Source organism: Rutilus rutilus (genome assembly GCF_951802725.1).
Source record: "Rutilus rutilus genome assembly, chromosome: 24".
Taxonomy (NCBI): domain Eukaryota; kingdom Metazoa; phylum Chordata; class Actinopteri; order Cypriniformes; family Leuciscidae; genus Rutilus; species Rutilus rutilus.
Window position 1 is genome coordinate 4,815,571 of NC_140228.1, and position 15,419 is coordinate 4,830,989.

The window sequence follows — 15,419 nt, forward strand, 5'->3', positions numbered from 1 at the left end:
CTACAACAGTGAGTGTGTACGGGTCGCTCTTCGTTCCGCCCCGCTCACATTCGTACGTCCCGTTGTCTTTTGATGTCACTGCTGTAAGAAGCATTGAAGAACCCTGATGTGAGTGTGGATCTCCATTAATGAACCATTTTATCTGTTGTTCACCCCCTCCTTTACAGATCAGAGTGATGTCATCTCCAACAAACACATCTGAGAACCACGGCAGGAGAGACACTGAGAGAAAGAATACAGACACGTCTTCTGTAACGCCAGGTTGTCTGACTACTTTACTATAGTAAAATACACTGCCCGTCAAAAAACGTCACTGTTTGGATTTAAATAAGCAAAAGCTTAAGAGTCTATGATTGGATCATTATTGCAGTGATTATTATGTTTCTAGCATGTTATATGTTTGGCAACAGTTCTTCTAACTCTAACTGATGGAGTGTGTAGCTTTTCATTTCTGAAACAATCATGTATGAAGAACATCATGTTCATATTCCAGGATGACAATGTCCAGATTCATCAGGCTCAGATTGTGAAAGAATGGTTGTGAAAAGCTTGAAGAATCATTTCCTCACATGCAGAGCTAAAATTCATTTAAAGTCTTTGGGATGTGCTGGAGGAGACTTTACAGAGTGCTGGACTCTTGCATTGACAATATAAGATCTTGATGACCTCTTGATGGAAATAACACCACAACTTTCTTTTCAATCGAGATGTTAATCAATTTTTGGTCCGGACTCAGAGCTGCCGATTTGTGTGTGAAAATGATTCTTCAAGCTCCTCACAACAATTTTTTCACAAGCTGAGCCTGATGAATCTGGATATGATCATCTTGGAATATGGCCATGATGTGTCATCATACATGGTTGTTTAAGAAATCAAGGTTGTTTACTTTGAATCAGGTTGGAGGTTCATTATAAATGACCCTCAGTGAGGTACTTACTGACACTAGAAACATCAGTATGCTGGTTGGGCGAAGTCATGAGGTTTCCTGTACCAAAGTTCTGCAGATCTGCATTGTTTTTTTTCATAATGCTGTGCTTTATAATAGATTATAACTCCTCTGATCTTGTGCACAATGAAAATGTGTGTATTTACCTGCTGGTTTTTGTCCCTTGTATTCTCTTATCAGAGCCAACAACACTGTGACATAAAAAGATAAATCAGATTATTTCTGTGAAATCTGCAATAAAATTGGATAATTTTTTGGGAAAATTTTCAACATTTATCATCATTTAAAGGGATGGTTCGGAGTAAAATCAAACTAGGGTCCTTTGCACCATGACCTTGAGCCAAACAGCCCCCCAGAAAAGTTTTTTCTGCCAGGACTTTTACGTGCTTTACCCAAATAACAGAAGTGACGTCGACGTCCGGGTTAGCGGTAGCATAAGCCATCCGCCAAGTGTTATTTAAATAAACTCCTGATGTACTTACAAACTTTCCAATGCCTCGTTTTATGAGTACAGAACCTATTTGTACTACTGTAGAAGTTTGGTACCATTCTGGGCATTATTAGTGGGGTAATTTACGAGATACAGCCTTGGATCCATTAGCGCCTGCACTAAACCATCTGGCTGATATCTCTAAATAAGCTCTAACTTTAATAATGTTCAACCAAGGGAAAAAAGGCTTGGCTCGAGGTCATGGTGCAAAGGACCCTAGGTTGATTTTACTCTGAACCATCCCTTTAATGTCAATTAACCAGACAAACAAAGCTTATTAAATCATTTGCCTCTTCTGTTGCAGGAAAACTGCAAACTGGTTGGTTTGAATGAAACTTCAACATGAATGTAGCAAATATCAACAATCACAAACCCATTACACAGAATCAGACAATAAGATGACGCTGCATAAACTCTTGTGTTTTTACCTGACAGTGTCAGCAGAGACCTCATGTCCATCAGCCGAGCCATGCTGTCCGTCTATCAGAAAGTAAAATATGGGGAAGTGGACTACAACAATAACCTAACAAAAATAAAACAATAGGTAGTTATATTTAAGGTGTTTACAAATTCAAAACAGTCCAAAAACACAATTCCTTCAAATTAAGCTGAAGTTCTGTTCTGAGGGGTGGCAATCTGGCTTTGCCAAGAAGAAAGGTGACATGAGCTAAGACTATTCTGTAATCTAATTTAGGACACCGAGCCATATCCCTTTACACTGGCATCTGGAAATTGTGCAGTTGAGCCAAAACCATGTGGCTTCAAATATTAGTCAATTGTAAATGCATTAATCTGATCCAGACCAGTAACCCATTCAATCATTATTAGTCAAGAATTGGAGGAATCTCATCATTCCAGCTATACTGTTACGGTAGGGTAGTGCAGGAGGAAGGTGAAGACGACAGAGCTCTTCAATACAAGGAGTTTAATTCAAAAGATCTCAAAACACAGGAACAACGGGCAGAACACACACTATACATTAACGTAATATAAACGAGAACCGACACTGAAGACTGAAACACACAGGGCTTAAATACACAGGAGAACAGATCAGGGAAACAAGACACAGCTGACGAGACTAACGAGGAATCAATTACACAGACCGGGGAAAACAGGACTAGACCAAAATACACAGAAGACAGGGGGAAACGGAACACCGAAACTGAAACAAAAACAGAACTCAGGAACACAGAACTGTAACATTACTCCCCCCTCCCGGTAGGCGCGTCCTCGCGCCTAATAAACATCCAAAGGGGTGGGAGGGTGGGCGCCCTGGAGGCTGACAGGGGAGACCAGGCAAGGGAGACACAATAGGAAGCCTCCAGGGCGGAGCAGGCTGTGGGCGTGGAGCAGGCTGTGGGCGTGGAGCAGGCTGTGGGCGTGGAGCAGGCTGTGGGCGTGGAGCAGGCTGTGGGCGTGGAGCAGGCTGTGGGCGTGGAGCAGGCTGTGGGCGTGGAGCAGGCTGTGGGCGTGGAGCAGGCTGTGGGCGTGGAGCAGGCTGTGGGCGTGGAGCAGACTGTGGGCGTGGACATGGCAGAGCAGGCTGTGGGTGTGACCACGGCGGAGCAGGCTGTGGGTGTGACCACGGCGGGGAAACCCCTTCGGGCGGCCATGGCGGGGAAACCCCCTCGGGCGGCCATGGCGGGGAATCTTTTTCAGAATGCCAGGACAGAGGTATATGGCCCCCCCCAAAAAAATACTTGGGCAAAGTCCCGGGTGTCAAAGAGGGCTCGGTGCAGGGCAGCGATGAGGGCTCTGAGCTGTGCAGGAACAGCGGCGAAGAGGGCTCGGAGCTGCGCAGTAACAGCGGCGAAGAGGGCTCGGAGCTGTGCAGTAACAGCGGCGAAGAGGGCTCGGAGCTGTGCAGTAACAGCGGCGAAGAGGGCTCGGAGCTGTGCAGTAACAGCGGCGAAGAGGGCTCGGAGCTGTGCAGGAACAGCGGCGAGGAGGGCTCGGAGCTGTGCAGTAACTGCGGCGAAGAGCGCTCGGAGCTGTGCAGGAACAGCGGCGAAGAGGACTCGGAGCTGTGCGGTAACAGCGGCGAAGAGGGCTCGGAGCTGTGCAGTAACAGCGGCGAAGAGGGCTCGGAGCTGTGCAGTAACAGCGGCGAAGAAGTCTCTATGCTGGACGGGACCAGCGGTGAAGGATCTGTGCTGGACGGGACCAGCGGTGAAGGCTTTGTGCTGGACGGGACCAGCGGTGAAGAATCTGTGCTGGACGGGACCAACGGAGAAGGCTTTGTGCTGGACGGGACCAGCGGAGATGAAGACACTGTGCTGGACGGAACCAGCGGAGAAGAATGCCCTATGCTGGACGGGACCAGCGGAGATGAAGGCACTGTGCTGGACGGGACCAGCGGAGAAGAATGCCCTATGCTGGACGGGACCAGCGGAGATGAAGGCACTGTGCTGGACGGGACCAGCGGAGAAGAATGCACTATGCTGGACGGGACCAGCGGAGATGAAGTCACTATGCTGGACGGGACCAGCGGAGAAGAAGTCACTATGCTGGACGGGACCAGCGGAGAAGAAGTCACTATGCTGGACGGGACCAGCGGAGAAGAAGTCACTATGCTGGACGGGACCAGCGGAGATGGAAGCACTATGCTGGACGGGACCAGCGGAGATGAAGGCTCTGTCTCGACGTTCACAGACACTAGCGGGCAGGCAACAGGCTCTGGCTCTAGCAGGCAGGCGACGGGCTCTGGCTCTGGCGGGCAGGCGACGGGCTCTGGCTCTGGCGGGCAGGCGACGGGCTCTGGCTCTGGCGGGCAGGCGACGGGCTCTGGCTCTGGCGGGCAGGCGACGGGCTCTGGCTCTGGCGGGCAGGCGACGGGCTCTGGCTCTGGCGGGCAGGCGACGGGCTCTGGCTCTGGCGGGCAGGCGACGGGCTCTGGCTCTGGCGGGCAGGCGACGGGCTCTGGCTCTGGCGGGCAGGCGTGGAGAATCTCAGGTGGTGGGAAGGCGGCCACCCTGGGGATAAGAACTAGGTGTGGCCGCCTCCTTGGCTGGTAACTCACCGGCGATGTTAAGGCGGCCACCCTGGGTACCAGGATTAGGCGTGGCCGTAAAATCTTCCATCCCGCTGCTAGGTCCATGTTAGTCGATCTGTTTTGGGTCGGTTCTTCTGTTACGGTAGGGTAGTGCAGGAGGAAGGTGAAGACGACAGAGCTCTTCAATACAAGGAGTTTAATTCAAAAGATCTCAAAACACAGGAACAACGGGCAGAACACACACTATACATTAACGTAATATAAACGAGAACCGACACTGAAGACTGAAACACACAGGGCTTAAATACACAGGAGAACAGATCAGGGAAACAAGACACAGCTGACGAGACTAACGAGGAATCAATTACACAGACCGGGGAAAACAGGACTAGACCAAAATACACAGAAGACAGGGGGAAACGGAACACCGAAACTGAAACAAAAACAGAACTCAGGAACACAGAACTGTAACATATACATTGTCCTGCATGATTCCTGTAAAATGAGCTTGACTGGATCTTGAAAGGATCATAGACTGAGCTGATCACTGACAAAATCTGTCAGTTAACTCAGACCTTCCTGTTAACAAATGCCATATCGCAGCTTCTCTGAAAATCTTTTGATTGGTTGCTATGCCGTGAATGATGTCCTCCTGTTGCGATTGGCTGTTGTTGGCTCTCTCCGAACGAAGACACTCAAAACAGAAAGCGGGATGACAGACCTTAAGACGTTTTTTTACGTTTTCTTTCAAAGTTATACACGTGTTTATATGTTAAATGTATCGTTTAGGTAGAATTAACACAAAATTGTTTTTTTTATGTGTTTTTTGTTTTTGATACAAGGATCTCTTTTGACCTGATTCGAAGTTTGTAAGCGATTTAAATATTTAGGACATTTTTACATAATTGACTTGTGTAACTTATATAGGTAAGGTAACACAGACAACTCTTGATGTTATAAACTAAAAATAGCTAGACACATTTTTTTTTTTTCTCCGTGTAAGTAATTAATAAATGTATTAAATATATTAACATTTTCCTTTATGTCAGTTGTTTTCTCACAACATGCTACTTCTTGCTTAATAGCGACATAAGAGTCACATGACCTCAGCATTTGCAGGAACCAAATTTTCAATAATTTTATCAGAAATGTGGCCCACTCACAGCTCCTTCCCTTATAGTCCAGTCATTTTATGAAAAAAGGTTGAACAAATTGCAACAGAAGCAAACTCAACTGATTTTGTATCCTCAATATGTCCTGAGTAAGGGGAAAAAAAAGCCCAGAAGAATCCTATTAGGGGAAAGTTTCGAAAAAGACCCAAATATAGCCTATTCATACACCTATTAATTTTTTTTCTTATGTGAATGGGTAAAATTTTTAACCTTTAGATATCACCATGAAAATTACTGTTGAGTTGATTACTTACATCAAGACAAACAAAAAATGTATTACAAGTTTTTGAAATTGTTTGTTACCATGGAGAAACAGTGCATAATCTAATTATGTATGTGCTAATTTGCATAAATACCACAACAGATCTAAACATTGGGTATAGCTAGGCGAAAATATCTTGTTGAATCTTGTTGACATATAACAGTAAAATACTTAATGTTAAGGTCTGTATGGAACACATTTAGGCTACCCATGAGCATTAATACATAGAGGCAGGAAGTACTTTAGAAACCAGCCTTTATTAATTTTTAAGAGATTGGGTTTGAGGCTGGGTCTGTGGGACTGTTTCTGGGGGACGAGTGTGTATAACTTTGAAAGAAAACGTAAAAAATCTTCTTAAGGTCTGTCATCCCGCTTTCTGTTTTGAGTGTCTTTATTCGGAGAGAGCCAACAACAGCCAATCGCAACAGGAGGACATCATTCACGGCATAGCAACCAATCAAAAGATTTTCAGAGAAGCTGCGATGTGGCATTTGTTAACAGGAAGGTCTGAGCCCCGCCCCTTAAAGGAGAACTCCGGTCAATTTTAACATTGAGCTCATTTTTTTGTACATTTGGAGTGCTGTCAGTACAGAGAACAACGACAAAAATCGGTGTTGCCTACACCGAGTTATCCTCTTTTTAAAATTTGCACCCTGTTGACTTCAATGGGGCAAGTTTTAAACCTGCTTTTAGCCTCTTAACATCCTTGATGTGTCATTACAAGTACACAGGTCATGTGAGTGATTCCTTCAGGGTGAACGCGGGTTAATCTGACTGCAGTAGATGTGAAAGAAATATATAAAAAATGATGTTTATTCAGCCAGAGCTCATACATGTGTTTACATCCTGTTTTCGGTCGAAGTCCAAAGTAGTCGATTGTCGAGTTCACGCGCATAGGTTTAGTACCTATGATCACGCGCGTGAACTCGACAATCGACTACTGTGGACTTCGACCAAAAACAGGATGTAAATACAGGTATGTGCGCTGGCTGAATAAACATCATTTTTATTAATATCTTTCACATCTACTGCAGTCAGATTCACCCGCGTTCACTCCGAAGGAATCACTCACACTTGTCACACATCAAGGATGTTAAGAGCCTAAAAGCAAGTTTAAAACTTGCCCCATTGAAGTCAACAGGGTGCAAATTTTAAAAAGAGGATAACTCGGTGTAGGCAACACCGATTTTTGTCGTTGTTCTCTGTACTGACAGCACTCCAAATGTACAAAAAAATGAGCTCAATGTTAAAATTGACCGGAGTTCTCCTTTAAAGGGGTGGTTTACTGCCTTTTTTCTTTGCTTGATTGTGTTTATGGGCTGCAATATAACATGTCTTCGTGTTTCGTTTGTTAAAAAACGCCTTATTTTTCATAAATTTCACCTTTATTGTAAGCCGCTTCCTCCTCTGTCATTTGAACGACCGGTTGACTTCCTTAGTCTATGAAACCACTCCCTCAGAAACAGGCAATGAGCTCAGATTGGTTAGTTCGGCCGGTGTGTTGTAATTGGCTAAACTGCGTCCGGAATCTTCACGCCCAACAGTTGCATGTGCTCCGGACCCGGTGAAATGTAATGGTGTCAATATTGCCTCATCAGTTTGAGCCAGAATCAGACCCAGAGAGCGGTGATAAAGAGAGTCAAGCAGAACCTCCGCAAACACGGCTCTTACTAAACGTTTCTGAATGGTAATTTTTTTTTATTATTATTATTTTCTCAAATAATTTCCATACACTGTTACTTGAAAATGCTACTGTTTGTTAGCTTTTGAGATACGGTTTCCCCCTGATTAAACATTTCATATAACTGAATACATGACTGAGTAATACCGTTTTTTAAAGATATTGTTTTATTGATAGAATGAACAACCGTTTAACTATTCACAAAACTTACCGGTAGTTTACTCAGTTTGTCGTTTTCTTACATGATAACAGCAGCTGAAGTTCGCTGTTGCGATAATTTTTTGAAGTTTGCACACGTTTCTTATACACACAAAATAACATCGAACTAACTAGCTACTATAACCAAACAGCTTTGGCATTGGTTTGCGTTCTTGATCAAATCAAAAAATTACGTCATAAAGTATAACATGGAAAATACGTTTACAAAATTTCTACATATTACAAATTCGGATCCAAAATGTTTGTACGCATCTGTCATATACTAAAGCCAGCGCTGGTATTTTTTTACATCCTTGATAAAACTAAAACATTACGTCTTAAATTATACAGGCAAATACATTTAAAATGATTAAATCTTACTTGCAGGTTGTGGCCCAACAACTGCTGCCTCTGGTTTTATAGCTGTAACTGCTTCATGTTGGAGTAATAGTTTCTTGTTGAATCCGACATTGAACTCGTGTAGATTCTGGAAGCTGTCTTCCGTAAAATGCGCAGCACAGAGAGCTAAACTACGATTGTAATTGTCAGGAACATAATCAAACTTAAATTTTAACCATTGTTGACGAACTACAGCGTCTGTAGTGTAGCCGGTGAGGTGGCAATTAGTGGAGGGCGTGGCCAATTAGGTAGAGGGTATTTAAGCAGGCACCTCTAGGGAGGCCTAGAGAGGAAGTCCAATCTGTTGTGTGGAATTGTGCTGTTTGGTAGCCTTTCCTTTGGTGTTGGTGCACAGACGTGGTCTGGTTGAGAAGGTGGGCCAAGCAAATGTTGACACTTTTGTTTTATATTTACAAAGCTTTTTTCCACTAAATTAATGTTTTTAATGCAGACACAAACATTGTGCGGTCCGGTGACAGGTCCATGTTGGTTTGTGCATGAACGGTTTGGTGAGCAGGTAGGCTAAATAAATAGTGATTGTTTTGTTTCATATTTATGAAGACTTTTACTTAATTAGGGAATTGTTTTTAATATAGACGCCAAACAGGTGGATTTGTAGGCCGTTGGTCACGCCCGGTTCTATCTTGGAAGTTAGTCCAGGATTAGTGGCTGTGTTGCAGGTAATTTGAGGGTTTTTATACAGTGTTTGAATGTGTCTTGATTTTATTTTCTACTGAGATTAAATAAATACGTTTTGTGGTTATCTTTTTGTGTATTGCTGATTTGTATTGCTAATCATGTTTTTGTTTTTTTGTATTAGGTTTAGTTGATCGCTGTTCCTTTTGAGCTTGTTTTGGTTTTGATTTCCCCATCTAGCCAGTACCGATATGTGCGCGCTGTATGCCTCCAGCGCAATGTGTATGGATGTTGTGACTCGTACTGGCTAGTGGGGTGTTTTCCTTTTCTATTTTTTTTCTTGTTTGTATGTCACTTCCCAGCCTCGTGTTGCCAGCCAACTCTTGTACTCTCTGTACCATACTGATGCTTTAAAACACATTAACTATTTATTTGCATGAGATTTAAGTTTGTAGTGGAATTTCTTTCTTTGTGTTGGTTTGAGTATGGTTTCCTTTCATTTAATATGATTTTTGTTTGTGTCATTTACTGTGTTTATTTTGAGTTGTTTTGTGTGACAAAATTGGGACTGTATTGGGGTTCATAGGAGGTTGGCTGGTCATTAATATCCTTCGAGGGGGAATGAGTTTTTTTCTATAATGTATTTTCTTTTCTTTGATTTGACACATGTATTGTCCTATTGGTTTATTTGTCAATAAATCTGCTTATTTTTTGTGAGTACATTGTAGTTATTATTTTTGTTCTTCCCCCGTCTTAAAGGAACCAGCCCCCTTGGTAACATTTTGGCGTAGACGGCAGGGTAACCATTTTCTTTTATGTGGTATTAAAGGCTGGGAAGTGGATAGTTGTTTTTTTTGTTTTTTTTGGCAGGGAGGAACAGCGATCAGCTTGTGGGACGACTGCTTCTGCTGACATCGGATTGGTTTGCTGCAGCTATGGCAGAGGAGCTGCAGCAACTACGAGAGCAGTTAGAGCAACTGCGAATTGAAAATGAAAGACTAAGACAGCCTCATCAAGCTGGAGGGGCAGCAAGTGTTGTATCGAGTTCAGCCCTAGAAGGAAATGGACAGCGGCGGGAACCGGCTATATATGTGCCTAGAGAAAGAAAATGTTCGAAATTCTCTGGTAAATTGTCTCCTGGTTCTCTTTCTCTGGAGGATTGGATTGAAGAGGTGGAAAGTTGTATTAGAGGGAGACATATGTCTGAATTAGACAAAGCCATGTTTGTTTATGATCATTTAGAGGGGGAGGCTCGGACTGAAATTAAGTTTAGGCCCGAGGAAGTTAAAGAGAGTTCCACTGAGATATTTGCAGTGTTGCGTGAACTGTATTGTTCTTCTTCTCCCTATGTTATCCTGCAACAGCAGTTTTTTGATAGAAAGCAGAAGGAGGGGGAATCTTTACAAGAGTTTTCTCATGCATTGATGGCTCTTATGGATAGGGTACGAAAAGCTAACCCTGATGCTGTGTCTGATTATCAGGTGGTTCTGCGAGATCAATTTTGTGAAAATGTGCAGGACCATACCCTTCGTCGAGAACTAAAGCGGTTGGTGAGGCAGAATTTTTCTTTGACTCTCCTTGACTTGCGCAAGGAGGCAATGCGTTGGGTGGAGGAGGGACAGCCTCAAAGAAATAGGTCAAGTAGAGTAGTTCCTCATTTATTTGAAACTCAAGCGGTTGCTACATGTGAAGAGAATCGAGTTGTTGGTTCTGAATTTGCAGAATTGAAAGATATGGTCCTACGACAACAGGCACAATTGGATTTGATTCTTAAAACTTTGAGTACTCCAGAAGGGACTGCACGTAATGTTAACAGAACTTCTAGGACTAGTAGATTTCGTAGAACACCTGATGGCCAACCCATATGTATCAAATGTGATCAAGCTGGTCATATAGCAAGATATTGTGTAACAAATATGCAAACTAGGTCTGTCCCTGCTTCAGGTTCTAGTGGGGGGGCAGTTGCTGAGTCTGTCTCATCGGCGGAAAACTAGAGTCCTCCAGTGTGCAGAGCCACACACTGGAGATGAGGACATTAGGCTCAAGTGATTCTCAAGCTTTTTCTAGTTTGGTAGGGTCTTGTCCAACATTAATTGTTAAAATGGGAACGGTTGATGTGTTGTGCTTACTGGACACAGGGTCTATGGTTACCACTGTAACAGAGAGCTATTTTAACCATTATTTTTCTGATTTGGGGAAAGGTGGCCTCCGTGACTGTGCATGGTTAGCATTGAAAGCTGCAAATGGGATGGATATTCCATGTGTGGGATATGTAGAACTCGATGTCAGTTTATTTGGGGTAACGTTACCCAGGAAAGGGATTTTGATTGTAAAAGATGCCTGTTCCCCTAGTATGTATGCTCAGAAGGAGAAGATTCCAGCTGTGTTGGGTATGAATATTATTCGGGAGTGCTATGTTAATTTATTTAATGAACATGGTACTGAGCTTTTTCAGATGCCCCAAATACGAGCAGCTACCCCAGCATGGAAACAGGCACTCCGCTGTTGTCAAAAAATTGAAGCGGTCTCAAATTCTTCAGACTTCAAGGTGAGAGTTCAGGGTAAAAATCCTGTTCGTGTTGCTGCAGGTACCATGACCATGGTTCCGGTGACCTTTCCCCAAGTTTCCGGTGCTATGATAGAGTTTCTCTTAGAACCTTTGGGGCCAGAGGAAAATGCCCTTCCAGAGGGTTTGTTGTTGTCTCCCTCTTTGGTATATGCAGAGAGGGGGTTAGTGTATGCACCCATTGTTAATGTAGGTAGTACGGTGGTGTGGGTGGCACCACGTCGTATTATAGGTACCGTCCAAATGGTGGATGTGGTTACTGCCCCAGGGCCTACATTACAAATATGTCCTGAAAATGTGTATAGTGCTCAGGTGTCTGTTCATGTGGCTGAGCAGTTGTCCAGTGGTGACATTGACCTCCCTTCCTGTAAAGGACTTACTGAACAGGAAGTAGAGCTGGCAAAGCAGCTATTAAATAAATATCAGGTAATTTTTTCCACCACTGAGGGCGATATAGGTTGTACAGCTCTGATTAAACATGAGATTCCATTGGAGGACGATAAACCAGTTAGACAGCCATATAGACGAATTCCTCCATCTCAGTATGAGTCCGTAAGGTCTCATATTCAACAGCTTTTGAACAGTAAGGTGATAAGGGAGAGTAGTAGTCCTTACTCGTCCCCGATTGTCCTGGTGCAGAAGCGGGATGGAACAATTAGGATGTGTGTTGACTATCGTCACTTGAATTCGAAAACTAGAAAGGACGCTTATCCATTGCCGAGAATTGAAGAGTCTTTGGATGCTCTGACTGGGGCAAGGTGGTTTTCCACCTTAGATTTAGTAAGTGGGTACAATCAGGTTGAGGTATCAGAGGCAGACAAGGCAAAGACAGCTTTTTGTACTCCATTTGGGTTGTTCGAATTTAACCGCATGCCCTTTGGGCTGTGTAATGCCCCAGGGACATTCCAAAGACTCATGGAACGGCTGTTTGGGGATAAGCGGTTCTCTTCTTTGCTTTTGTATCTGGATGATATAATTGTATTTTCCTCTTCTGTACAGGAGCATTTGTTACGGCTGGAGGAGGTCTTTAAGCGATTGCAGCAGGAAGGTCTTAAGATTAAATTGAGCAAATGCAGTTTTTTTCAGAAGCAGGTGAAGTATTTGGGGCACCTAGTGTCTGAGCAGGGGGTGTCCACTGACCCTGACAAAGTGGCAGCAGTAAAAGAATGGAGTCGTCCAGTACACTTGGCAGAGCTTCGTTCATTTTTAGGTTTTGCTAGCTATTATCGCCGGTTTATTGATGGATTTGCTAAGCTAGCCAGGCCTCTGCATGAATTGGTAACAAGACTGAGTGGTTCCGCAAGAAAGGGGAAGACCCCAAGGCTGCCGTTAGCTTCTGTGTGGGATGCAGAGTGTGAGAACAGTTTCCAAACATTAAAGACAAAGCTGGTTACTGCACCTGTGCTCGCTTATGCAGATTTCCGTAAGCCGTTTGTTCTGGAGATAGACGCAAGCCATCAAGGTTTGGGGGCAGTTTTATCCCAGGAGCAGGGTGGTAAGCTTCGTCCCATTGCCTATGCCAGTAGGGGTCTGCGGAGGACAGAGCGGAATATGGAGAACTATAGCTCCATGAAACTGGAGTGTCTGGCCCTAAAATGGGCTGTATGTGATAAGTTTAGAGAGTATTTGTTGGGGAATGACTTTGTTATTTATACTGACAATAATCCTCTCTGTCACCTGCAGACCTCAAAGTTGGGTGCTCTGGAACAGCGATGGTTATCACAGTTGGCATCTTTCAATTTTGTGATTAAGTACCGCCCGGGAAGGGTGAATCGAAATGCTGATGCACTGTCTCGGCAGGCCATGAACAATGTTTTTCCAGGAACAGAACTTCCCCAAGTGTTACAGCAGCAGGTGAGGGGAAGCTCTCCAGAGCGGGTAGTTGTGAGTGCCAGTGAAGTTGCTGCATTGCCTGGATGTTCACAGGTAGATCTTTCTCATTTGCAGAAGGCAGACCCAGTCATTGGACCTATTGCCAAGGCCTGGGAGGCAGGGAGTGTCTTGCGTTCTTCAGAGTTGACCGGTAGGGATCGAGCTGTAAAGGAGCTGGCTAGGCAGTGGGACCGATTGTGTGAGAAGGATGGGTGCCTCTATCGCTTAGCATACACACCTGATGGTCATCGAGAGATATATCAGTTATTGTTACCTCAAAAACTTCAAAGGAAGGTGTTTTGTAGTTTGCATGACAGTCATGGGCATCAAGGAAAGGACCGAACGGTAGAATTAGTGAAGCGTCGTTGTTATTGGCCAGGGATGGTGAGAGATGTGGAACAGTGGTGTCGGGAGTGTCAGCGGTGCATTCTAGCTAAAGCGGTTCAGCCAAAGGTGAGGTCGTTTATGGGAACACTACAAGCATCCCGGCCTCATGAAATTTTGGCTGTTGATTTTACAGTGTTGGAACCTGCAAGTGATGGGAGGGAGAATGTGTTGGTGCTCACTGATGTTTTTTCTAAGTTCACTCAGGCCATCCCTACTCGGGATCAGCGGGCGAGTACTGTAGCGGAGGTGTTGGTCCAGCATTGGTTCCATTTGTTTGGGGTCCCATGTCGTCTGCATTCAGACCAAGGACGAAATTTTGAAAGTAACCTTATTAGCCAGTTATGTAAGTTTTATGGTGTACAGAAGAGTCGCACTACCCCGTACCATCCACAGGGTAATGGGCAGTGCGAACGTTTTAATCGTACTCTCCATGATTTATTGCGGACTTTGGCCCCAGAGAAAAAGAGGCGGTGGCCTCAACATCTGCCACAGCTTGTTTATGCTTACAACACTACAGTGCATTACTCCACAGGTATGAGCCCGTATTTTTTGATGTTTGGATGTGAACCCAAATTACCAGTTGATTTCTTGTTAAATAATCAGTGGGAAGAGACTGCAGAGACACCTGATCAGTGGATTGTGGAACATCAAGGTAGGCTTCAGGCAGCATATGGGGAGGTACAGGAGAGGCTGAGAGAAAAGGTTGCCCGTCGTAACAGACGTGAGGAGGGTAGAGTAAATGATACGCGTTTTGGAGAAGGCGAGTTGGTCTATCTCAAAAGCCATCATCGTGGACGACATAAAATTCAGGATGTGTATGATTCATGTCTCTATAAGGTGGTACGTGAACCAGGAGAGCAGGGCGTTGTGTATTCTGTTGCTCCTGTGTTTCAGGCAGGGCCTGTGAAGCAGGTTCATCGGATGGAAATGCGTAAGGCGTTTATTGACCCTGTCTTAGGTGACGTAGACTCTACTGTGTCTGAAGCAGTTGGCTCGAATAGTGGGTCTACCACCGATTCAGATAGCGATTCGGCATCATGTGTATTATTGCAAACTGATTGTGATGTGTCACCACCTAGGACAGGTGAGTATAGTACTTTGGAGAGTTCCCCTGTATCAGAGGCTCAACCCTTAGAGCTGAGGCGTTCTAGGAGGAGTACAGCGGGTCAGCATTCAAACCCTTATAGATTGCCTCGGGCTGCCGTTGCACCAGTAGTTGGGGAGGAGCTGTAGTCCCAGAGACAGATTTGATATGCTGTTTATTATGGTGATGAGAATGCTTCTTTTTGTGTATCGGCGGGTCGCCGATTAATTTCTAGGGGGAAGAATGTAGCCGGTGAGGTGGCAATTAGTGGAGGGCGTGGCCAATTAGGTAGAGGGTATTTAAGCAGGCACCTCTAGGGAGGCCTAGAGAGGAAGTCCAATCTGTTGTGTGGAATTGTGCTGTTTGGTAGCCTTTCCTTTGGTGTTGGTGCACAGACGTGGTCTGGTTGAGAAGGTGGGCCAAGCAAATGTTGACACTTTTGTTTTATATTTACAAAGCTTTTTTCCACTAAATTAATGTTTTTAATGCAGACACAAACATTGTGCGGTCCGGTGACAGGTCCATGTTGGTTTGTGCATGAACGGTTTGGTGAGCAGGTAGGCTAAATAAATAGTGATTGTTTTGTTTCATATTTATGAAGACTTTTACTTAATTAGGGAATTGTTTTTAATATAGACGCCAAACAGGTGGATTTGTAGGCCGTTGGTCACGCCCGGTTCTATCTTGGAAGTTAGTCCAGGATTAGTGGCTGTGTTGCAGGTAATTTGAGGGTT

At 44.4% G+C, this 15,419-nt stretch overlaps 1 protein-coding gene and 1 gene segment (V, D, J or C); both read right to left on the reverse strand.

Moving 5' to 3' along the window:
- Positions 1-15,419, reverse strand: part of LOC311284461 (Ig kappa chain V-III region MOPC 63-like) — a 945,935-nt gene that overhangs the window by 642,175 nt on the left and 288,341 nt on the right.
- Positions 1-15,419, reverse strand: part of LOC311283846 (basement membrane-specific heparan sulfate proteoglycan core protein-like) — a 29,272-nt gene that overhangs the window by 5,554 nt on the left and 8,299 nt on the right. The window contains exons 2-4 of one of the 3 annotated variants that reach the window (XM_084398580.1): positions 1,865-1,959; positions 1,093-1,137; positions 1-222 (exon numbers count right to left, since the gene is read on the reverse strand). In XM_084398580.1, the coding sequence (XP_084254706.1) occupies positions 1-222; positions 1,093-1,137; positions 1,865-1,907 (310 nt within the window). In that variant the 5' untranslated portion in view covers positions 1,908-1,959. The remainder of the gene's footprint in view (positions 223-1,092; positions 1,138-1,864; positions 1,960-15,419) is intronic. The other 2 variants (XM_084398581.1, XM_084398582.1) reach the window with 2 other exon arrangements.